The sequence below is a fragment of the Eschscholzia californica genome, unplaced genomic scaffold, assembly GCF_041429995.1.
Source record: "Eschscholzia californica isolate CP2 unplaced genomic scaffold, dmEscCali1.0.p SCAF_5, whole genome shotgun sequence".
Lineage (NCBI taxonomy): Eukaryota > Viridiplantae > Streptophyta > Magnoliopsida > Ranunculales > Papaveraceae > Eschscholzia > Eschscholzia californica.
In genome coordinates this window covers 52,572,490-52,595,661 of record NW_028238472.1, presented here as the reverse complement: position 1 = coordinate 52,595,661, position 23,172 = coordinate 52,572,490, and the positions used below count along the sequence as shown (strand labels likewise).

The 23,172-nt window shown below is 36.4% G+C and overlaps 4 protein-coding genes across 5 annotated transcripts; 3 read left to right on the top strand and 1 right to left on the bottom strand.

Annotated features, from left to right (window-relative positions):
- The first annotated feature begins 1,188 nt into the window (after window positions 1–1,188).
- On the top strand, window positions 1,189–7,474 carry EGY1 (Peptidase M50 family protein). The gene is made up of 10 exons (XM_086640107.1): window positions 1,189–1,859; window positions 3,441–3,905; window positions 4,043–4,183; window positions 4,994–5,095; window positions 5,240–5,451; window positions 5,691–5,741; window positions 5,826–5,895; window positions 6,094–6,162; window positions 7,047–7,097; window positions 7,204–7,474. Exons 1-10 carry the CDS (start codon window positions 1,542–1,544, stop codon window positions 7,360–7,362), a joined length of 1,638 nt encoding a protein of 545 aa, XP_086496233.1. The 5' UTR covers window positions 1,189–1,541; the 3' UTR covers window positions 7,363–7,474.
- A 585-nt stretch (window positions 7,475–8,059) lies between these two features.
- On the bottom strand, window positions 8,060–11,693 carry LOC147540507 (nuclear pore complex protein NUP50B-like). The gene is made up of 2 exons (XM_086640108.1): window positions 11,502–11,693; window positions 8,060–9,764 (listed from the first exon to the last, which is right to left on the bottom strand). Exon 2 carries the CDS (start codon window positions 9,693–9,695, stop codon window positions 8,352–8,354), a length of 1,344 nt encoding a protein of 447 aa, XP_086496234.1. The 5' UTR covers window positions 9,696–9,764; window positions 11,502–11,693; the 3' UTR covers window positions 8,060–8,351.
- Window positions 11,694–14,051: 2,358 nt separating this feature from the next.
- MOT1 (molybdate transporter 1) lies at window positions 14,052–15,777 on the top strand. Its single transcript, XM_086644733.1, has 2 exons — window positions 14,052–14,238; window positions 14,335–15,777. Exons 1-2 carry the CDS (start codon window positions 14,067–14,069, stop codon window positions 15,492–15,494), a joined length of 1,332 nt encoding a protein of 443 aa, XP_086500859.1. The 5' UTR covers window positions 14,052–14,066; the 3' UTR covers window positions 15,495–15,777.
- Window positions 15,778–16,376: 599 nt separating this feature from the next.
- Window positions 16,377–21,577, top strand: LOC147540505 (uncharacterized). 2 transcript variants are annotated; one of them, XM_086639435.1, is made up of 9 exons: window positions 16,379–16,498; window positions 16,757–16,836; window positions 17,221–17,492; window positions 17,582–18,239; window positions 18,493–18,692; window positions 18,831–19,075; window positions 19,228–19,730; window positions 19,861–20,492; window positions 21,100–21,577. In XM_086639435.1, the coding sequence occupies exons 2-8, from the start codon at window positions 16,816–16,818 to the stop codon at window positions 19,900–19,902; spliced, it is 1,941 nt and encodes a 646-aa protein (XP_086495561.1). In that variant the 5' UTR covers window positions 16,379–16,498; window positions 16,757–16,815; the 3' UTR covers window positions 19,903–20,492; window positions 21,100–21,577. The 2 variants fall into 2 exon arrangements, with proteins under 2 accessions (XP_086495560.1, XP_086495561.1); XM_086639434.1 differs by having other exon boundaries at window positions 16,377–16,498; window positions 19,228–20,492.
- Window positions 21,578–23,172: the final 1,595 nt, after the last annotated feature.

Here is a 23,172-nt window from a genome sequence, read left to right as displayed (position 1 = left end):
CAATGAAAAACCTCCCTAAAATAAGATTAAGTTACACTCTAATCAACAAAAGGAATCCGTAGAATTAGCAAATGTTTCAAACAAGAAAGAGACGCATACTTGATGGTATGAATATCAGTTGCAGGGTCACCGACAATGAACCCGTCCAACTTCCACAAAGGATCTTTTGAATGGATTCTGTTGTAAAGTGCTTTAATCCACTTATAGGCGTGCTCATTTGCATCTCGTGTTGTTATGATCCAAGCAACTGGAATTAGTTTTTTGTCCGAGTCGAACACAAGGAGACTATGAATGGGATACTAGAAAACAGATAGAGCACAATGGAGTCAATTCCAACTCAATAAACTACTCATTAACACAACTCAACTTAATGAGTTGGAGGAATGAATACGTACTTTCAACTTATTAGTACCAAATCTTGAATTAGACACCACTAGGTTGGAATTTCCAAACCTAATCATCTGTTCCAACTGCCATTCCGATTGAATTCCTAACACGAATGGGTCTGAATCGGTGAAATCCTCATAAAGGAAAACACAACTCTTATGCCTTTCCACCCACATTTTCAACTCTTATGCCTTTCCTCCCACATTTTGACACTAACCATGTCATCTTCATCCAATCTAGACTTCTTCCATTGACATAAAAACAAAAACAAAAAGAGATCATGTTAATTTGGAGAATACACTGACATAAAAACAAAAACAAAAACAAAAACAAAAACAAAAAGAGATCATGTTAATTTGGAGAATACACGTGAATCAATGTTCAAAAATATTAACTGAAAACCTTAGGTTAGAACTTAAGTACCCAAAATTAAACATAAAGTAGATTATCAAGGCATTAGCTCTAATACCTAATGAAAACCTAAACAAGAAAAGTAGAAGCTTAAAAATAATGATATCTTTGTTAAAACATAATAAATTGCAAGTTATGATAGGGAACAAGAAAAACCAAGCAGACTCTAGTACATTGTCAACAATCCTTGGTTGGAGTGGTAAGAGGTACAATCTTCTACCTTAGAGGTCAAAGGTTCGAGACACACTGAATCAAAGAAAAAACAAGAAAAACTAAACAAACTCTAGACATAAATCTATGTAGTTTGTCATGATTCGTAGACCAGAATTACCAAAGCACGAACAACAATAAACACATAAAAACTAAAGTGTACCTTGTACTTGGGTCGATGGAGGGGAGAGAGAGAAAGTAGTTTGTGTTTTTTTTTTTTTGTTGAAAGAAAGTAGTTTGTGTTTGGTTGATGGAGTTGGAGAGAAGAGAGAGAGAGAGAGTGTGTGGTTTATATAGTAATTACTCCTCGGACCCTGAGTTTTTTGGGCCGGACTTGGGCTCCCGGCCCATCCATTGTCATCCTTTTTCTTTTGAATAATATTGGTAGGGAAGATATTATCCTCCTGAATAAAACTACTCTCTTTCTATCTATCTATATAATTTTAGGTGTAAATCTTCCACTAATATCACCAATTCAAATACACAAAACCCTTCTTCCCTGAAATCTTCAGTTTTGCAGTCTTCAAGAAATCATGGGAACCCTAACAAGTTGTCATTTCAGTCCATTAGACTTCAAATTTCATTTATACCCAATAAAAGGAGCTGCTTTTGGAAGAAGAATTCGATTATTGGACAGTAAAAGCTGTTTTTTGGTTAGAGAAAGATCAAGAAGAAATGGGTTTGGTAGATTTAAATGTCTTAGTAGTAATGAAAATGAAGGAGATGATAAAATGTCAAAAGGGTCTTCAAATTTGTCAACTACAACAACTTCATCATCATCAGATGAGGCAGAGGAAGGTAGCAAGGAGTTCAAACCAGAGAAAATTACTCCTCCATCTATTTCTTCTAGGGTAATTTTTACTTTTTCATCTTCATTTTAATCTAATTGTTTAAATGCTTGTTTTGGGTATGCTTCATTTATGTAATAGTCCCACATGGTTAGGAGAGTGTCTGGATTGTGGGCCAAGTACTGAAATTTCGGTTTCGGTGGAAGTTTTGGTAGACATGGAAATTATCCCATAATAAAGGTGACAGCTCAAAGCTTAGTAAGTTTCGAGGCCTTCTGGCTGCTCTGGTATAGCCTTACCTAGAAACTAAACCCCATACTAGTTGGGTTTGGGCATTGGTGTCTAAAGTGGGGACGATATCAGTAATGTTGGGCTTGGGTCCTTCCGCCGAAGAGTTGACTCAGTTTATGGAAGATAATATGAAGGAGTGAAGAGAACAATTGATATAATAGTCCCACATGGTTTCATTGATGTAAAAGTTCCACGTGGCTCGGGAGAGCGTCTGGAACCTGGGCTATAGGTACCAGCTTAAACTTAGTAAGTGTCAAAACCTTTTGGCTGTACTAGTAGAGCCTTCGCTAGGAACTAAACTCCGTAAATGTTGGACTTGGCCTTTCGTGTTGAAATGCCAGGAAAATATCAATAACTGTTGAGCTTGGGAGTTGGGTCGTCAAAGGTTGACACTAGGGGAGATAAACTAAAGAACCTAAGAGGATAGTATAAGAGCATTTGAACCAAAAATGTTTCTTGTTTTGGAATATACATAGTCCTTTTTTTGAACTTCTTTAGTATTTCTGATTAGATTGTTGATAAACATAGAATTGTGTATTTGCCCTCACACTACTGAAACACCTAGTATTGCTTAACCTCAAAATCCAAGTTATTCAAGTTATGGTGAAACCGTTTTTGCCTAGCTCCCGAGTAGGCAAAGTAGTCTAGTATAATGAAGGTTATGTAACTTCTTCCTAGAATTAAGGGATTTTGGTCATATACCCCAGGTACAGGTCGAGGGAACCAGCCAATGGCCTGGCGTGTCACTAGTTCAGGTGGGTCAAGGTCTGTGTCTAAATGTGTCGTGTGAAGAGCCAACATGAAAACAACCGAACGGCTAGAAATAGGGGCTATTTGGTCAAATAGCTGCCATAAGGGCCCGAATGCCAGTTTATGCTGAATATATGATGAATTTTCAAGTAACTCAGTTCTAGCACCCCATGTTCTCGACTCAGGTAGTTCTGGCAATTGGCATTAAATAAGCAATAACTTACGTTATGCTCATTTTCATATAACAAACACAAAACCTTTCAGTAAGTATGTCATGAGCTTAACTTTCGTAAATTAACAGGAGATATCTAGATATAACATACACGTGCAACCAACTAGTTGTTCCATTGTCTTTAAATAAAGAAGCAAACTTTTTAGACTAGACAGTGTTCTCAGTCTCTTAGAAATTAGCATGTTTGAAGTTCTTAAACAGGACGTATCAGGGCATTGTCTGCCATTGGCTAATATTGTGATCAATTTGATTTTTTGTTAGATGAAAACGACCAAAAAAAATTGTGAGATGAGAAGGGGAAATTGGGGAATGACTGTTCTGTCTAATAAGTATCGTTTAGTTTCATTCAGAGTGGAATCTTTTCTTTTCAGCCACCAACTATTTCACCTGTTGGACCAGCATACAGTAACTTCCAAGTTGATTCTTTTAAACTGATGGAACTTCTTGGACCTGAGAAAGTTGATCCATCCGATGTAAATTTGATTAAGAAAAAGCTTTTTGGTTATTCAACATTTTGGGTGACCAAGGAAGAGCCTTTTGGAGACTTCGGTGAGGGCATACTTTTCCTTGGAAATTTAAGGGGCAAGAGAGAGGATGTGTTTGCTAAACTCCAGCATCAGTTAGCAGAAATTACAGGCGACAAGTACAACCTGTTTATGGTGGAGGAACCCAACTCCGAGGAAATGGATCCACGTGGCGGTCCTCGGGTTAGCTTTGGTTTGCTCCGGAAAGAAGTTTCTGAACCAGGGCCTACAACACTTTGGCAGTACGTAATTGCTTTTTTGCTGTTTCTTCTTACCAGTGGCTCCTGCGTGGAACTGGGGATTGCATCTCAGGTTTGATAATACACTTGTTTTTAAAATGGTTATTACTCTCTGTGTTGCTTTTTGTTTTCTGACGGATGGATGTGTATTTAGCTTAAATACATTATCGTTAGTTGAATTTGTATCATCAACCTTTTCTCTTTGATCAGATAAATAGACTTCCACCAGAAGTAGTGAAGTACTTCACAGATCCAAATGCCACTGAACCACCTGATATGCAGTTGTTATTGCCATTCGTCGAGTCTGCTCTGCCAGTAGCATATGGCGTTTTGGGGGTTCAGCTATTTCATGTAATACTCATTTCTTGATTTTCTTTTACACTGTTCGTAACTGTTTATTGGGAAAAAAAATTTATCTTGGATCAGCATATGCAAATGGGGTGTGGCTAAAAACAGGATAATGGACACAGAGAGATGAGGCTTTAGAGAGGAGAGGAAGACGATGCCTTATGTTCTCTTAACGTACCTTGTTGGTTCGTGATGAACATATTCTTCGTCACTGTCATGTGCTTTATTCCTCATTTGACTTCTGCATGCAAATATTATGCGATATCTGTATTCTGCCTTTAAATGATATACACAAACTAATGTTCATGCTAGTGGGCGTAAGTTCGCCACTGCTGGAAAAAATGACTGCCAGTTTCCCAATGCTTCGGCTACTTAAATTGTTTATTTCGCTAATGAATGCCACCATTTCTTGCCTGACATGAAGTTCTTGGAAAGATTATCCTCTGAACAACGTACCTGTCTGTGTTTTCTTTTTAGTTCCTTGGTTTATTTCATCTGTGATCTATCACATATGACAAAGCTTCAACATCAACACCTCAACTATTTATTATCTTTTCCTTTTATTAATGTGAAATCGATGAACATAGTTTGCGTAAGTTGCTTCATCATCATTACTAGATTGAGCAAACTACAAGTTATAATGGTTGTGCTGGTAAAATCATGTTTTTCTTGTCTTTGTTTGAACCTAGTGTCTCTATATTTGGTTGATTATCATGTGTTCACTCCTAATGCGTATGTTCTTAATTACGTACTCTATTATTACATTGTAGGGAAAAACATATTTACTTTTATTTCTCCATGTTCTACAATCAGGAGGTTGGTCATTTTCTTGCTGCTTTTCCCAAGAAGGTGAAACTTGGCATTCCTTTCTTCATTCCCAACATCACTCTTGGAAGCTTTGGTGCAATTACCCAGGTTAGCAATTTTATTAGTTGAAAACAAAATCAAGTTTGCTATGTATTGAACTTTTGAATATAAGCTTATTTTTTCGAGCAAGCTTAGAATAGCTTGAATTTTGCATACCCTTTTTTTCCTTCTTATCAGTCGTAACTTCTGCAGTTTAAATCTATCCTTCCCGATCGAAGGACAAAGGTGGATGTATCACTAGCTGGCCCGTTTGCTGGCGCTGCACTTTCATTTTCAATGTTTTGTTTTGGTCTGATACTATCATCAAAACCAGATGCCACTGCCGATTTGGTACAGGTCCCTAGTATGTTATTCCAAGGTTCTTTGCTTCTTGGACTTATCAGTAGAGCTACTCTTGGTTATGCGTAAGTTCCCCTCTTCTTATATTTTGTTACTTAATCTTGGGATTGATCTTTTTAGGTTTAAATACTTCCTTATTGTTAGGTTAATTATTATTATCTTAACCGAATGATACCCAGTGGATTCATTGTTTTTGTAGATTGACACCTAAAATCCAATGATCTTAATCTAAGAACCGATTCCAACTCCTAATTTACTTGATTAGTAAATTTTCGTAACTTACACTTGTTATATTAATTTTCAGTGCCATGCATGCTGCAACTGTTCCGATCCACCCCCTTGTTATTGCAGGCTGGTGATGTATTCTATTGATTAACTTCTTGCCTTCTAGTTCCATTTTGTATATAAAAAATGCTTACTGCAAATGCTTTTATTGTAGGTGTGGTTTAACAACGTCGGCTCTTAATATGCTCCCTGTGGGTTCCCTAGATGGTGGAAGAGCTGTGCAGGTATTACAATTTTCTCTCTCCAAAGTTACAATATATGATATTGATTTTTCGAGGCTGGTAGTTGTAAAAAGTGACATAAATGCGTTGACGTATCGACAAGAAAACTCACATAGTTCAACACTTAGGTGCTCTTTCATTTAACTGCTAGTCTATAAATGGCAACTATCTGTTGTAACATTTGTTCGTATTTTTCTACAGGGTGCTTTCGGTAAAAATGCGTTGATTGGGTTTGGATTGACGACTTACACATTGCTTGGACTAGGAGTGGTAAATTTATAAGCTTCATTTTCTTAATCCCAGTAACATTTCACAATCAACTATTTATGCAAGAATACTAGAGAACTAATTCAAAATATCTGAACATGTATTAATTTACATTTAAAGTTAACTATTAGGGACATAAATATCAAATTTAGATTGTCAGGCTGATTTCATGGATTCCGGAACCAGCATTGTTACCTAGAAAAGCTCCTTTAATAGAGGTTGGAAAAAATATCCGGGAGCCCAAATCCAGCCATGGGCACCCAAGTCCGTGCACGTCTGAAGCCCGAAGATAGGTAGTACCCTTCGGTTGGGCCTGTTTGTCCTTAAACGTGGTTGTTATCTGGGCTTATAAATTAGATAGTTTTATTTCTTGTATAGATAAAACATTCAGCTGAGCCTTGAGGTGCCCGAAAGTCTTCGAGGGCATGGACCGGCATTCAAATTTGGTAAGGTGCTAGTCCACCTTGTTAGCCCAATCCAGTCGGCCTGATATAAGCGTCCATGGCCCAACCCCAGCCCGATTCCCACCCATATATCCTTTGGTTGGTTTCTCTCCGTAGCTGTTTCTTAACATCTGTCTTTCAAAACAGCAACCTTATCTTGTCTACTTGCAGCTCTTGAAATTCGGAGATGGTTTACGATTTATTTCATTATACTTTTGGTTCTTGGGACGTCATTTTGCTCAACCGAACCGCACTAAACTGAAACCTATATATACACTAGGCACATTGATATCATATTGGTAACAAAATCGAAATTGTAGGAAACAGAACCAACCCCTTGAACAAGTTCTGTACCTCTGTCTAGTTTAATAACTGAAATGATCGTGTACCATGGAACTTGAACATTCACTCTGATGATCTTATTTCTATGCTCCGTGGATTCAGCTTGGCGGACCATTATCACTTCCTTGGGGACTATATGTGTTGATATGTCAGGTACGAAAATGAGACGAATGAGATTAAGATTGCGATCTTATTCTTCTTCTTTGCTTTCTTTCTGGGTTTTTCTTTTCTTCTCTTATTCTTTGATTTTATGCAACAGAGAACTCCAGAGAAACCTTGTTTAAATGACGTCTCTGAAGTAGGGACATGGAGGAAAACTGCTCTAACAATAGCAATACTCTTCGTTGTGCTAACACTTCTTCCTATATGGGATGAGCTCGCCGAGGAGCTTGGCGTTGGGCTCGTAACCACATTTTGATGTAGAATTTTGAATTGGATAAAACCACATCTTATAATTTTACAATTATATTCAAATTTTCAAGATATGATTATTCTTTTTTCCTTAATAAAATTGTGAACCTTGTTAGCAATTTTTGAACAACTAAGATGAGGACTGAATGCTTTAAGCCCATCACAGTGTGAAGGAGTTGTGGTCGTCGGACACCTGTGGGTAGTTAAGTCTTCCGACTAGTTAAGTCTTCCGACAGGCTGACGGATGGGTTTATGGGCCCAGGGTAAATTTTAAGCGATTGAGAGTTGAACAGTAACTCAGAATTTGACATAGTTTCTTACTTAATATACTGATGACAGATAGTGATTGGAAAGATGTCACATCTAACAGAGTTCCATCTTTATATTCAGTGTGTAAATTTTACGTCGTTAGACTTGTGAACAAAAATCATTTCAGGAGTCTTTCAAGTAAGCCAATCATCAAAGGTAAGACAAAACATATTTGTGAAATCTGACTCGAATCAAGTCAGACCTAGAACTGGCCGAGGTTATAAAAGTATGAAACGTTATTTTTACAGCTAAAATGCTAGTATATGCCTGTACTCGAATCATATTGCTTCAACCATACTTGCTTCAATAAACCCTGACCCCCGAACTTTTGATCGTTTTAGATCATCAAACAACAAGAAAGGCCAATAAAATCATAAGATCCACACAGCAAAATCTGCAGTTCCAGTCAGAGTTTATCCAAAAACACAGGCAAAAAAAGTTGCAGAGTATTGTTTAGAAAGACCACTTAAAAGGTTGAAGAAGATAAAATAACAACAATAACAACAACCAGTTGGACATGACTCTAGACCATATAAGCTAATCTGTAAAATGAAAGGAGTCGATAAGACATTTCGATAGCTACTACTTGTTCTCTAAAGTCTAAACTACTACGTTTTTGTTATTCTCTCTCACTCCCATTTCAATCCTTAGAAGCCGAAGACACTTCTCTTTCTCTCTCATGCCCATTCAATCGTCGGAAGCCTTAGGAGAGTTGTCGGGGGTCTTCAAAACAGTTGTAGTCTTCTTACTTTTGTGAGCATTGACAACCGAACGAAATTCTTCAACAAACGAACTATCCTTGAACTTTAAAGCAAAAGTGGAAAGACTATCCTTGTCTTTCCCTTCTCCACCACTACTAGAATTTAGGCAAGCAAAAGTGATACCTCTCTTGTCCATGTTAGTGAGCTTCATGTCTGGGTAGAGACTCGCATTCAAGATGAGTCGGTAGTTACCTCGGGCCCTCATAATGAGTCGAGCACGGTCACCAGTAGTAGACACATTCACCTTGAGTTCTCCCTTTCCTCGTTCTTTCCAACCACCATCAAGATACTCAAATAACACTGCATCGGCAGTGAAGACTGCTTTTTCATTCTCTTCGCCAGTCTCGACAGGAACTTCCTGCATAGATGGGATACCGCTTCCCTCACTCTTAGTGGCATTAGATTGCAGGGAAGAACCGAATAGAGAAGACCCATTGCTGGAGTTACCTAAGTTGAGAGGAGGAAAAGATGGTGGCTTATCGTTCGTCAGCCCAAAAGGAGTTCCAAATGAGAATGAAGAACCAGAAAACCCGGTTCCAGCAAGCCCAGTGAACGCATTTTTCGTGCTAGATAATTGCTGGAATGAGCTCAAAGAAGCAGTATTGCTGGATGGGTCTGCTTCGCCACTTTCTTCGTTTTCTTTGTTCTCTTCCTTTTCTTTGTTCTCTTCGTTTTCTTTGTTATCTTCGTTTTCTTTGTTCTCTTCGTTTTCTTTGTTATCTTTGTTTTCTTTGTTCTCTTCGTTTTCTTTGTTATCTTTGTTTTCTTTGTTCTCTTCGTTTTCTTCAGCTCCCTCACCCTTTTCATCAGTGGTCTCAAGATTACTTCCCTCAACAGCAGGTTTAGTCTTCTCGTCTACGAAAGATTCAGCCAGTTTTTCCTTATCTGTACTTCCCAACTGCTTATCTTTTCCATTATGTTCAGTCTCAGCAAGTTCATTTACAGTTCCGCTATCGGCCTCCTCTTCTGCAGCTGGTTTCTGGTTAGTTGTCTGGGTTCCAGCCGAAAGAGTTGCATTAGACTCAACATTTGGAGGAGGAACCAAGCTGATCTTGGCGAAAGGGTTGGAAGAGGCAGCTGGTGGATTTGCTGGTCTGCGGACTTTTACAATTCTCCGAGCTGCCAGAACTTCATCACTGGCTCTCTTGAAAGTTCCAGTTTCTTGCTCAGAAACATCTTCGTCGTCATCAAGACCAGGGTTATCCCGAGAGATTTCTCTCCCAGCGGCCCTCTTTTTAGTAGAAGGAAGCTCCCTTTCTGGATCCCCCATGACGAACTTGATTGTCAAGGTGACAAAAGACCTCAAATCCCTTGATCAAAAGAAAATCTAATATGATATCTGCATGAAAAATCATCACAAAATTACTCAAACTTATCAACTTAAGAAACCGTAGTATAAACTTCAATGAAAACCAAATCTCTATTTCCTACTTATAGAAAAGGAATAAGAATCAATTGTAAAATGGGTTTTCTTAAACAGAACCATAAAAAGCATAGGAAACACAAAACATTGAAGATATTAAAAACAAGAGTTTTCACAGACCGTAAGAGAACGTAGAGAAGTTATTTGTTAACGGCTTCACACAAAAGACGTGAAGAGGCGGCATTAGATATAAAATGAAACTGGAAGAGAAAAAGATGATTATAGAAACTAAAGAAGTGAGACAGGGTTCCGACAACTACTATACAGGAACGTTTTAGTGGAAGAAGGGTCGTATCGTATGACTCGTAGAGACCTAAAGTTACATCACATAACAAAAATGAAACTCGTCCCTAGGCAGGAGACTAAGTAAGAAGGTACAATTTACGGACAGCGCTATTGAGTAAGAAGTACCCAAATTCCTTTCTTACATAAGTAGACTATGAACTTCGGATATGAATAAATATTTTGAAATCTGACTCGGAACGTAAAAAGCTAACTTTTCTAATTGAATTGATTAGGGAGAAAACTAGAGGGCTTCTTATTTCATCCAACATTACAATCATCTAGAAAGAGAAAAAATCACACAAAAAAAAACAACCTGAAGATTCAATATTTGAGACATTCAGATTGATCAGATATTAGTGGAACAACAACAAGAACATGAAGAAGAAGAAACTCCTATTTAGTTAGTGGTATTATTATTACTCATCATCTTCTTAAACTCATCAAAATTAACAAACCCATCACCATCAGAATCAACAGATTTAATCATATTAACACAATCATTAACTGAACAATTCTCACCTAAACTCATCAAAACCATATGTAACTCATTTGCTGATATCAAACCATATGGCTAAATAAAAAGGAAACACCGAACTATCAGACGATTAATAATAAGTTGCAAAATTATACACCATATTGTTAACTTATATAATGACTTAGAATGAACCATTTCCATAACCAATGTGCTCATCCTCGCATGACCTTGGGCACGTAAAATCCCTTTGTCGTCATCGTGCAAGGGTGAAACCCTATACTTCATAGAGGAGGCTAATCTAGGTTCTAACAAGTAACAATCAATCAATTGTCCTTTTTCTTGAACTCTCATAGGTAGAAATTACCTAATCAACCAAGAAATCTAAGATTACGGATAAGACGATAAATAACTCGAATGCTACAAAACGACAGAATATCTGCTAATCGACGACTTCGAATTCCCACTAATAGAACCATAAACTAATACATTAATCCTATTTAACTCAAAACATAGTCTCAAAGTAAGTGAACCCCAATACATGGATCTTCATCAATTATCTTCAAAACTCAACAAATTCTCCAAATTTTGACATAAAAATTTGTGGGTATTAATCTAACCTAAGTATAAGAGAACTTAATTAATTTAGGGTTAGCTGTAACATCACAATCTGATTTCTTGAATTTCAAGAAATGGGTCATCAAAATCAACATCAAAATGGGTAAAACCTAAGTGGGTATTTATCAATTATCATATATATTGCATAACAGAAACAGAACTAATGGATCAAACAGAAAGATGATTAGACAAAATAAACAAAACCCACAAGATAAAAACCCTAAAATTATAAAATAAACCCATACAAGAATTAAACAAGATCAGACAGAAGAACTTACCCAGACAAAGAAAAGGTAATGAAAATGTTTGAGAAGGGGGGAAAAGGGTTATTTCCCTCTGCTTCAACCCTAGAGAATCTACAAGAAAAGAAAAGGAAATTTTATTTTTCTTTATAAAAATGAAGAAATTTTTTGTCCTCAAATAAACAGATCTGATTTTATATTCTTTCTTCCATTACTAGATGTTATCTTACTTTATTTGGCTAAAATACGCCGATTCTTTTGGTCTCGTGGACTTACCTTTGGCCGTTGGATCAAACTGATTGACAAGATTTTGACATCAAAGGTCATGATCAACTTTAGGTTTGGATAAGGCATGTCGGCGCAATTTAGATAACTCTTCTCGGTGTATGCTAAAGTGCGCAGGTAGTTGCAAAATTTGGGTTGAATTGCTGGGGTAAGTTTGCTAAAATGCACTACCTTTGAGGAATTGGAATAAATTTTGGATAAACGTGCTAACCTGCGCCGGTAACCCTAGGTTCTTGCTTAATGGGCTTACTATCTGGTCCATGTATTGATGGGCTATAATATATGGGCCTGAATGGATTCATAATAAATTATAAGGGGACCATAGTTTACTTGGCCCAACCTCAAACCCTCACTCACTTGGTGGACCAAGTTCTTTTGTCTTCTTGATATACCCAACCCTCAAAAGTTTAACAGAGATATTTGAGTTTTGTTATGATAACTTCATTTTTAAGTATGGAAATTATAATTTTATATTTTTGTAGGGTTAAATACGTCAAAATTTGAGTTACATCTTCACTTCCAAAAGTGTTTGGGTTTTTTTGACATTTTTGCTTCAATTTTATCTCTAAAACATAATTATTTTTTTCAATTGTCAGCGTGCCTCGAATCTTTGACCTCTAAAGTCCAACTAAGGGTTGTTGGCTCCTCTGAAACATAGTTAGACCCTGATAACTTACAATTCTACTCTCCAAGACTCGGCCCTCCCCGCCCTCATCGCTATTGTTGCCACCTTTTTCTTCTTCTCACTTATTTCTCTCTCCTATATTCGTCGTCCATGTGGCTAACACCCACTCATTAACAAAGAAAAATGAAATAGAAATACGAAGTATGACATAAACTTCTCATCAAAATGGCATCAAAAATGTATTACATCTTGGCTAAAGTTTTCTCATATTTGAACAAATAATAATAGGTCAAACTGCACCAAAAAATCCCAAAACAGTTGAAGCTCCACCAGAGAAAACCTAGTTTTTCTAGTGCAGTTTTATAATCCATCTCCATAAACAGTGACTATAATATATGGAATTATATTAATCAAACTGTCGACTTATCCTAGATAGAGAAATGGTCGTATACCCAAGTCAAAGATGAACAATTATATCCAAGCTCGAGTGTCAAGCCAACTTATTGTCTTTTAAGCATATATTATTACAGTATTTCAAAAGAATATTCTGTAGTTATATCCTAATGACATTTTTTACATTATACTGTTATAATTTAATTATATAAAATAATGAGAGGAAAAGAAGAAAGAAAAATAATTAAATTTAAAAAGATGAATATGAGAGTAAAATTGGTAAAGAGAGAATAACTCTAGCAAATAAGTAACAAAGGTTCCAAAAGAAGAGTAAATTTGAATTTTACAAAATATAGAAGATCAAGCGGAAAAGGTTTTTCATAAATCTTTGTCAAACTCGCTGTAAAAACAATCCTAAGAGTCTTTCTGTCTGTCTACCAAATATCAGTATCTACCAAATATCATACTGACGCTTAAGAAAACTATCATTTTCACCACGGTACCTTTCCAGAATGATGCACCAAACCCAAGATTAGAGTAAACAATATAACCAATTTCCATCATAAAGTCAATGAATTATCATTTTTCTTTTATGAAATAAGGCGACAACCTTAGTGTTTATTCATTAATCGGATCAATATAAACATGGGTTTAGCTGTCACCAACTGACTTACAATGCAATTTGAGATCTGATTAGACTCCCTCGAATTAAACAAATCTAGCATGATAGCTAGGTTATTTTGCTAATATATGTGCTGCAAGATTTAGATTTCGTGGGTAAAATGAGAACATAATATCATGTCGTAGATTACATTCAACATGAATCTCAGGCTCTCGGTTACTATTGACCTTATTTTACAGGGCCATTGTGTTTCAGCTGACGAGCAGGATTTGATCACCACCAATGCATCTCCTTCTACAATAATTGGGGTTTGATCATCTTTCTTCGCAATTTTCACAGCGAGCCTAGCTAGCTGCCTTCCCCTCTGCTTCAAACGCACTTGACGCTGACACACTTTTTGTTTCCGCCGACACAAATTCTCTGTTGTGATGTCGATAAACTACAGTATCAGGTGCCCTACCCATGGAATAGGCATATATACCTGAGGAGACCAAGTACTTGAAAAGAAATTGATTCCTAAACCCACAAACAAGGGCTCATATTTTCTCTTCTATACTGACCTCCCAAGTATCTAAAGGCCACTCAATCCCTATTTGACTTTCTAATAGTGCAAAACAAAAACCCCATCTTCCTCTTCTTTATATTCTCTCACAATCTACATTTTCTTACACAAAAAATGTCTCACCAAAATCCCCACCCACCAAACATCCAAACCCTAGAAAATTCATCGAACTCCCTATCTCCTACTCCGACATCTCGTTTTCCTACAAATATTTTCATCAAGGCAAAAGAAAATATCATTTTACGATCGAAATGGTCAGAATTAAACGGAGCAATGGGCGATTTAGGTACATATATACCTATTGTTATTTCATTAACATTAGCTAATGACCTTAACCTTGGTGTGACACTTATTTTTACTGGTATATACAACATTATAACAGGTTTAATCTACGGTGTACCCATGCCCGTTCAACCTATGAAATCTATCGCAGTTGTTGCTATATCGAATCCATCAGATTTTGGAATCCCGGAAATTATGGCTGCCGGAATTTGTACCGGTGGGATATTACTTTTACTTGGTGTAACTGGCTTAATGAAACTTGTTTATAAATATATTCCTTTACCTGTTGTAAGAGGAATTCAATTAGCTCAAGGTTTATCTTTCGCTTTAACCGCAGTTAAATATATTCGAAGCGAACAAAATTTATCGAAAGCAAAAGCTAGTGGTAATAGACCATGGTTAGGTTTAGATGGGTTAATTTTAGCTATAACTTGTGCTTGTTTCATTATTATTGTTAGTGGGACAGGAGAAAAGGAGGAAAGAGAAAGTGAGGAATTTGAAGAGGAAAGAGAAAGTGAGGAATCAAGGAAAAAGATTTTCTTAAGAAAATTGAGTGGGATTTTATTTTCTCTACCTTCTGCAGTGTTTGTTTTCCTTTTGGGTATAGTGTTAGTTTTCGTAAGAAATCCAAGGGTAGTACATGGAATTAAATTTGGACCATCCAGTGTTAAAATTGTGAAGATATCCAAACAAGCATGGAAAAAAGGGTTTATACAAGGTACAATTCCACAGTTACCCTTATCGATATTGAACTCCGTTATAGCGGTTTGTAAATTATCATCCGATCTTTTCCCGGAAAAAGATTTTTCCGCAAGTTCGGTGTCCATTACTGTTGGACTAATGAACTTAGTTGGGTGTTGGTTTGGAGCAATGCCATGTTGTCATGGAGCAGGAGGACTAGCAGGGCAATATAAATTTGGAGGAAGGACTGGTGGTTGTGTTGCAATTTTGGGTGGAGTGAAATTTATTTTGGGTGTTGTTTCAGGGACTTCATTAGTGAAAATATTGAATCAATTTCCTGTTGGAATTTTAGGAGTTCTTCTTTTATTTGCTGGAATTGAATTGGCGATTACTTGTAGAGATATGAATTCTAAAGACGATTTGTTTGTTGTGCTTGTCTGTACGGCGGTTTCACTGGTCGGATCTAGTGCTGCATTAGGGTTTGTTGTCGGAGTTGTTGTGTATTTGCTTCTTAAGCTAAGGAATTTGGGGAAGAAGAAGAAGTCGTCTAACGGACTATCTAATCATGGAACACCTTAAGCTCACTTAGTTCTTCTTTGTTTTAAGGATATTTAGTTTTCACTATTTTATTTCTTATTTATTAGTAAGAATTTGTTGTATCAATTATGGAAAATCCGATTGATGCATGAAGCTCTCGAATTTAAAGGCTAAGTATGTTTCTTACATATTGAGATACATCAACGTAGCATGTCAGATTGCACGATCAGAGAGTTGTGATGCCAACATAATAGTACTTGTATTAATATTGTGATTGTCTATGATATGTTTATTATTTAATAGATGATAATTTGATTCTTATAAAGGTTGTGTTTGATAGCTATTTGAGGAAAATAGAGAAATTTTTACTCTATGAATTTTTTTCACCTAGAATCATTTTCTCTATATAAAAGTTCATATTTTCTATTGTTTGGTTAACACTTGGAAAAAGAATTGAAATTTTGTTTATTTACTCCGACATTTTTCATGTAAATCTAACTAGCTTCTTATACAATATTTATTAGTTTAAAGTTTAAATAAGATGAATTAATCGTTCAAAACCAGTCTGATTATACATTATAATCGCACAACATGGATAATCAGCAATACATTATATTACGGAAAATGATCTAGCAAGAGAAATCATAGGCAGTTTTGAAGGGAATCTCAAATTAACAGTTAAGGTTGATTTGTCAACTTCCCTCTTGATTTGTGTCTTAAAATAAAAAAACCAATTTCAGGAACTGATTTAAAGTTCTCTTTCAAATCTGCCTAGAATTTCTCTTGCTCTATCGCTACCGTCACATTACACAGACATACGACGGTATAGATCAGAATGCTCACGTCTCATCTCCACCAAAGGGTATTTTAGTCATTAAACACAAAATGGATCCTTACTTCAATTTCTTAAAGTATAGGGGGTACAAATCAGTAATCTGGTTCCATCATCCACATAAGGAAATAGAGAAAACAAAGAAGAACAAGAAACCCCTCTCTGATTCATCATCTCTATAATGGCCACCGACTGAAATTTCAATCTTCTGGAGGTAATAAAAATTTCTCCCTCCCCTTTTCTTATAACTTCAAGTTCTTAATCTTCTCTTCTCTTGAGCTTATTTTCACTCATTTTTTCACTTACAAAAATACCCTTTTTGATTCACTTGTTATAATGATTTTTCTGAAATTTATGTTAGTTCATTTGTTTGATTGATCTTAGTCATTTGATCTCTTCTTTGGGTTTAGCTTACTTATAGTTAATAAGTCATTTCTTTTAGTATTTTCATTGATTAATTCAATTGTTTTAGGTTGGCTTATTTGCAAGGAAAAGAAGTAACTTTTTTCTTCTTCAAAAACTAGAAGAAACATGAAGGGCAATGAACAGAAGGTATATTTATTTTGTTTGTTTTTCGTAAACATAGTTTATTGATTTGAGAAATCTCTTATTGAATATGAGTGAAAGAATATATTTCTATTACAATAGAAGAGTAATTTTACTCACACAACAAATTTACAAAAGTTATATTATATATTTGTGGTTCTGGTTAATTGCAAGAGATGTTAAGTTTACAAGAACTAAAAAGTCAAATCGTTAGGAAAAACCGTTTCCATTGAAATAGAATCTGGTTGTAAACTTGTTGTCTGATGAAAGAAACTAGATTGACAAGAAACCCACGATTACGTTTGATTGATTCCATGTATGATTAGCTCGATTTGATGTTGTGTTATGTGGTTAACACTTTTGTTTCTTTGTTATGGGTTCTTCCTTTAGATGCCAAGAATGGGAGACATTCTTAATCTACCAGTGCAAGACCCTCCATGTGCAGAGTTTTCTGCAGCTAATATAAACTGGGTAAAAATTGAAGGTGGTCGTCAAGGTGGTGATGATGTCGCCCTAATCCCATTCAGTAGAGTAGATGATTTCGTAAAAGGTGAGTCGACTAATGATGAATGCCCTGCTAATTTCCGCATTGAATCGAGAAGAAAACGAAATGAAGGAAGTGTTAGCAAGCCAAGAGTCGACGGGTATCTCGAATATACATTGTATGGCTTCATCATTAACTGTTCCAGTTGTATCTATCGGTTCCACATTTAGGTTCCTATAAATTATTTCAAATTTTTTAATATTGTAGATATTGGTGTTCATATGGTCCCGAAGACTACAGAGATAGTGAACCCGGTTTTGGTGAAATCTCAAACCATAAACCACCATCTGGAAAGGGTAGTAGACCTGGAAGGAGACATATGATGAGAGGCTGCCTTTGTCATTTTACCGTGAAGCGCTTGTATACTCGACCTCACCTTGCACTCATCAATTATAATCAGCGAAGCCATGTCGATAAAACAGGTGCTCCTTGTCACGGTATTCTTGATAGAGATGCTTTAGGAACTCGAGCTATGTATGCTCCTCGAATCTCAGAAAAATTACGTCAAAAAGTGATGTCAATGCTTTATGTTGGAATACCATTGGACGATATTATTCAACATCACACTGAGGAAGTCGAGAGACACGGGGGGCCTAGTAACCGTGATGATTTTCTGACACGGAATGATGTCCGAAATATGGAAAGGATGATGCGACAAACAACACATGAATTGCATGAAAGTGACGATCATAATATAAAGATGTGGGTTCATCGCCATCAAAAACATGTTTTCTTCTTCCGAGACACGACCAGAAAATCATTTGTTTTAGGGATACAGACGGAGTGGCAGTTGCAACAAATGCTGCGATATGGGCATAACAGTTCTGTTGCTACTCATTCAGCTTTTGGATTGAAGAAGTTCAAGGTACATGAAAATCCACTCAAACTTCATTCTTCCTTGTTTCATCAATCAACTACGTGAAAATAGATTTCTAAGTCACCTGATTATCCCCGAAAATTTGGTTCTTGAGAAGAATGAATATATATATATATATTGTACTGTATTGTATGTATTTGTAGCATAAACTTGATTAGCTTACCTTTTCTCGTCTATTAATTTAGTTTTAACTATTTGCTTATTGGGTAATTATCTTTGTGTGTACCTCTTCTTGTGGCAGTATCCTTTGTGTACTTTACTAGTTTTTGACTCCAACCAGAATGCAATTCCTGTTGCTTGGGTCATTACTTCTAGTTTTAACGGTCAAGATATTCATTGTTGGGCGGGTGCTCTCGTTCAAAGAATCCGAGCAAAGGATCCAAGTTGGAAACCTACTTCGTTTTTAATGGATGATCCATATTTTGATATTTCTGTCATCAGGTACATCCTCAGACACAGTTTCTTCTTTTCTTCGAATATACACACATATTATATATATATATATATATATATATATATATATATATATATACATACATAGAAATGGTGAAATGTTGATATAATGCTTCTGACATCCAGAGATACTTTCCAGTGCCGAGTTGTACTATGTCTTTGGCATGTTCGCCGTTCCTGGGTGAAAAACTTGTTGAGGAAATGCAGCAACTTCATTGTGCAACAAGAGATGATTAAGATCATGGGTCGCATTTTATATTGCACAAGGGATGGACCAAGTGCTATCTATGCATTGGAAGAGTTTATGCAGGTCTTTGTTGATCAATCCACATTCATGGAGTACTTTAAAGATTGTTGGCTACCAAGAATAGGTAACCGCCTCAAATTTTAGTTCTCGTTCTCTTTAAGTCTTCTCTCAATCCGACATCATCGTACTTCAAATTCTTATAAATCTCAAGTTTTAAAAGGAAAACAAACTCAAAGCTCCACTACTTACTCTCCCTTTCTATCTCTTGTTATGCAGATATGTGGGCGAATGCAACAAGGATTCTCCAGGTCGGAAATCAAGAGCTGAGTGCTGCCGTAGAGTCTTACCACTTAAATTTGAAATCCAAACTTTTCGGTGACCCAAATGCTGGCTCTTCGATGAGAGTTGATTGGCTAGTCCATACCTTAACAACCAAATTTCATTCCTTATACTGGCTTGCTCAATACACTGAAGCAAGTGGGTATTTTAGGAACCTAAAAGAAGCTTCCTTCTCAACGAATTCCTGGTATCGAGGATTACACATCCCAGATATCGATGTCATATTGGATGGGGAAGATCTCAGCCTCGCAAGGGTTGTTTCTCAATCTAATAGAAACTTGGCTTATACAATTTGGAATCCTGGTTCTGAACTCTCACTTTGTGATTGCTCGTGGTCAAGATCGGGAAATCTGTGTAAGCATGTGATCAAGGTCTGCATGTTGTGTAGAAATCGTCAAGTTGGAAGACCATCATCAATAGCATCTCAGACTTATCGACAAGTAATACTTAACCTTCTAAATAACCCACCAGATGATCCAATAGTTCTTAATAATGTAATTTCACAAGTTACTCATATCCAGCAGGAAGTGAACTTGTCTAATAGTGGCCTTTTGCAACCTTTGCCTCCAGTTGAAACCAATCATCATGTCGCAGATAGTCTTCTTCCTTTAGCGCGTCTTCACTGAGAGGATCGTCAAATACATAAAGCCGGAAATTTTGGCTACCAGAAGAAAATCTGTCTTGCTGGATTGCCTTTTCTCATGTGGAACTATTCTCACAATTATCTCATGTCTTAATGGTTATCAAGAATTGTGAAGCCCACTTGGGTTGGTTGGTAACATGTTTGAGCTATTGTGGAAACCAGGCTTCGAGTCTTACTGTTTTAAACAAAAGAAAGCGAGTTAATGGGAGTAAAAAGCAGTGTTATCCTGAAGAAGCGTAATTCGCCATAAACTGATGCCCCTGTTTAGCTAAATTGTTGGCCAGAAAGAGCATGCCTAACTCATGTAGGTTCCCTGCATCAAGCCATTCTGCCACCAATACTCTGTGAAGAAAAAGGACTATCAACCAAAGAAGTTTATGCCGCCAAACAAGATTGAGAGACATTCACCGAGGGAATCGGATCAATTTCTGCCTTACGTAATGAAGCATTACCTCTTGAACTAGTCATCTCGTCTGCCTATATGGCCAGAAACCGCATCAGATGGAACAATATACCCTCGTGTAGTATATACCATCGAGGCATTCACGCCAATGTTTGGGTAAGTCAACTATTGTGCATGACTTTTCTTACCTTCAAAAGTTATCATAATTTTGTGAAGCAACAAAATAGTTTTATTGAAGGGTAAATAGTCCATTTATCTTGTCTGGTAAAGTGGTATCTCAGACTACACATTGCTTTCCAGCTAAGCGGTTCGGGTCAGGATCAGCAGATCACCTGTCATAGCCGAGTAACTCGGCCGAGTTTTCACCAACTCATATATACGCATATGTTTGTGTGTACTCATGTATTATGTAAATATGAATTAAGTAATATATACACTAAATATATTTATATGATACTTATTGAGTGCTTCAAACATAACTAACTCAGGTTTGACCTAGTATCCACTAGGCCTACCTCAATCTTGACCCAGTCCCAAGTTACTTCGGTGGGTCAACCGATACGACTACTTACTTTATGACCCCGGGTTATATGTTTCACTTTTCTGATCACTTGAACTTGATGCTCAAAATGTCAGCCAAACCAGGTTTAGAACTTCATAAGACAAGGCTTCGAATTTCTTCTGGTGTATATCGTTTTGGTTTTATCTCTGCTGAATTATATTAAGCTTCAAGAATATCTAACTGCAATGAAATCAATTACAGGATCAGACTTTCTTTCACGTCCAAATCGAACGTCAATGCAGAACAACCAAATCATCACTTGGTAAAAGTAGAAAGTGGCTGGTGAGTGGTGACTCTCGGATGGACCATGCCGTGGCTTGTGGTCCGTGGTCTGTGGGTTCCACATGGAGAAAGTCAGCGATTCAAATTGTTACCTCTAGTGGGTTGTCTGAAGACTGATTCTCATTCCCATGTAAGCATTTTTTTAACAATTGTTACCTATAAATTTTAACCACGAAAATATTACTACTACTACTGATTAGAACTCGTGGTAATCTAGCTGTTTTTCGTTACGAATTATCATGCTAAATGTATAAAATATAAGTGAAATGAGAGAGAACAATCAAGTAATTTAAGTTATTAGTGATTAGGTGGTGTTTCTTTTTTTATAAATTCAAGAATTATTCTTTCTCACTGGCAGAGAAGATTGTTTTATTAAATGATTCAAGTTCTTGACTTATATTGGCAAACACTTATTTGATCTGCATATTCTACTCATGGATCCAACCTACTCATAACAACTCTAAAACTCATATATGCACATGGGTATATTATATAGGAAGCATATATATACATATATATTCATGGAGATAAGTAGCATTCAATTTGAAGCATGGGAGAGGCTTGTAACACCAAATGATTTGGAGAATCGACAGTCAGATTATTCTTCATCTCACCCAAAATGCCTAGACATATAAAAAAGTTGTCTGGCTGTACCAAAAGAAATGTAGCTTATGTCTAGAACAAACATTGACGATTTACTCACTCGGGAATTAAGAGAAGAAAGTGGTTCACATTCAAAGCATATGCTAGGGAACAAGAAAATTCAAGCAAATTCTAGACCTAAATTTTAGGTGGTTTTTCGTGATTCGTGTTTATCAATGATTTTGATCCGCTACAAAGTTTTACAAGATTTTTTTTCTTGAATTTGTATAATTTTTCTTGTTCTCTCGTTTCACTTTGATATTTGTTTGAGGTCGAGAATGAACTATTTTTAATAGATGGGATCTTTAATATAGATTTATGTGATAGACTTTATGGCCTGTCATTCATTTGGGCCATTTCTAAAGTGATAATTAATTTCCCCATTAAATTTAATTGGGTATGAAAAAAAAAGTCAACTAATGATGAATTAAAATTTAAGATAGAAACCCTAGCTAACACCCATGTGAACTTTAGTTAATTAGGGACCATTTGCATTTACACAGCCTTTTATTTGGTTAGGTCTTCTTCAAAAGTAAGTAGTGATACTTTTAAATTGAGATATTAAAAAAAAATGTATAAGTCAACAATAAAACAAACATATTGAATTGTTTTTTGTGATATTGTCTTTTTCTTTTATTTTTTTATTTTTATGAGGATATTTCCTTAGACGGGATTATTCGTTAGAGGGGCCGAAGCAACCTCTTGGAAACTTGGACCATCTAGAAGGGCAAAACTCAAAGACGAAGAGATTGATACTCTTTTAAAGTTTTTACTTTTCTAGAGTAAGAGATGGGTACCTGCAGATGTCACATTGAGATGGGTACTGTCAGATTTGGTTACTTGGACACGAGTGTTGCAGATATCATATTGAGATGGGTACTGTCATTTCGTATCTTCGTATATATTGAGATGGAGTAACCGAAAAAAAAAAAAAAGCAAAGGAGATCCCATATTTAGCCCATCAAATTTAGGTTACACCACAAAACCTAATACTTAGCTTCCTACGTAGAGTTTCATATAAGAGTATCTACCCCATATTCACATATTTGAGCAAAGTGAAAATGGGCAATAAGAAAAGCTATACAACCAAAAAGAATGTTTAGTCCGTGTGGATAAAATCTTCCATCGAACTATTAAAAAAATTAGAAAGGAACATCAGTGTTAAATAACGCAAAAAAAGGGGGCGACCACAGTCTGAATCAGTTGCAGTTGGCACTTATTAGTTAGCCATTTCTCTCTGACCAGCTAATGACAATGAGACACATCTGTTCCGAGTTATAATAGACCCCGTTTCTTCAGGCCATTTAGCATCTCTCGCGAGAAAAATTGTCGATCGGTGATTTTAGACAA

Coding starts and splice junctions, on each gene's coding strand:
- EGY1 (XM_086640107.1), top strand. CDS start 1,542: ATGGGAACCCTAACAAGTTGTCATTTCAGTCCATTAGACTTCAAATTT. Junction 5,096..5,239: donor GCTTTGGTGCAATTACCCAG/GTTAGCAATTTT, acceptor TAACTTCTGCAG/TTTAAATCTATCCTTCCCGA. Junction 7,098..7,203: donor TATATGTGTTGATATGTCAG/GTACGAAAATGA, acceptor TTTATGCAACAG/AGAACTCCAGAGAAACCTTG.
- MOT1 (XM_086644733.1), top strand. CDS start 14,067: ATGTCTCACCAAAATCCCCACCCACCAAACATCCAAACCCTAGAAAAT. Junction 14,239..14,334: donor CGGAGCAATGGGCGATTTAG/GTACATATATAC, acceptor ACATTATAACAG/GTTTAATCTACGGTGTACCC.
- LOC147540505 (XM_086639434.1), top strand. CDS start 16,816: ATGAAGGGCAATGAACAGAAG. Junction 16,837..17,220: donor TGAAGGGCAATGAACAGAAG/GTATATTTATTT, acceptor TTCTTCCTTTAG/ATGCCAAGAATGGGAGACAT. Junction 17,493..17,581: donor GGGTATCTCGAATATACATT/GTATGGCTTCAT, acceptor TTAATATTGTAG/ATATTGGTGTTCATATGGTC.
- LOC147540507 (XM_086640108.1), bottom strand. CDS start 9,695: ATGGGGGATCCAGAAAGGGAGCTTCCTTCTACTAAAAAGAGGGCCGCT.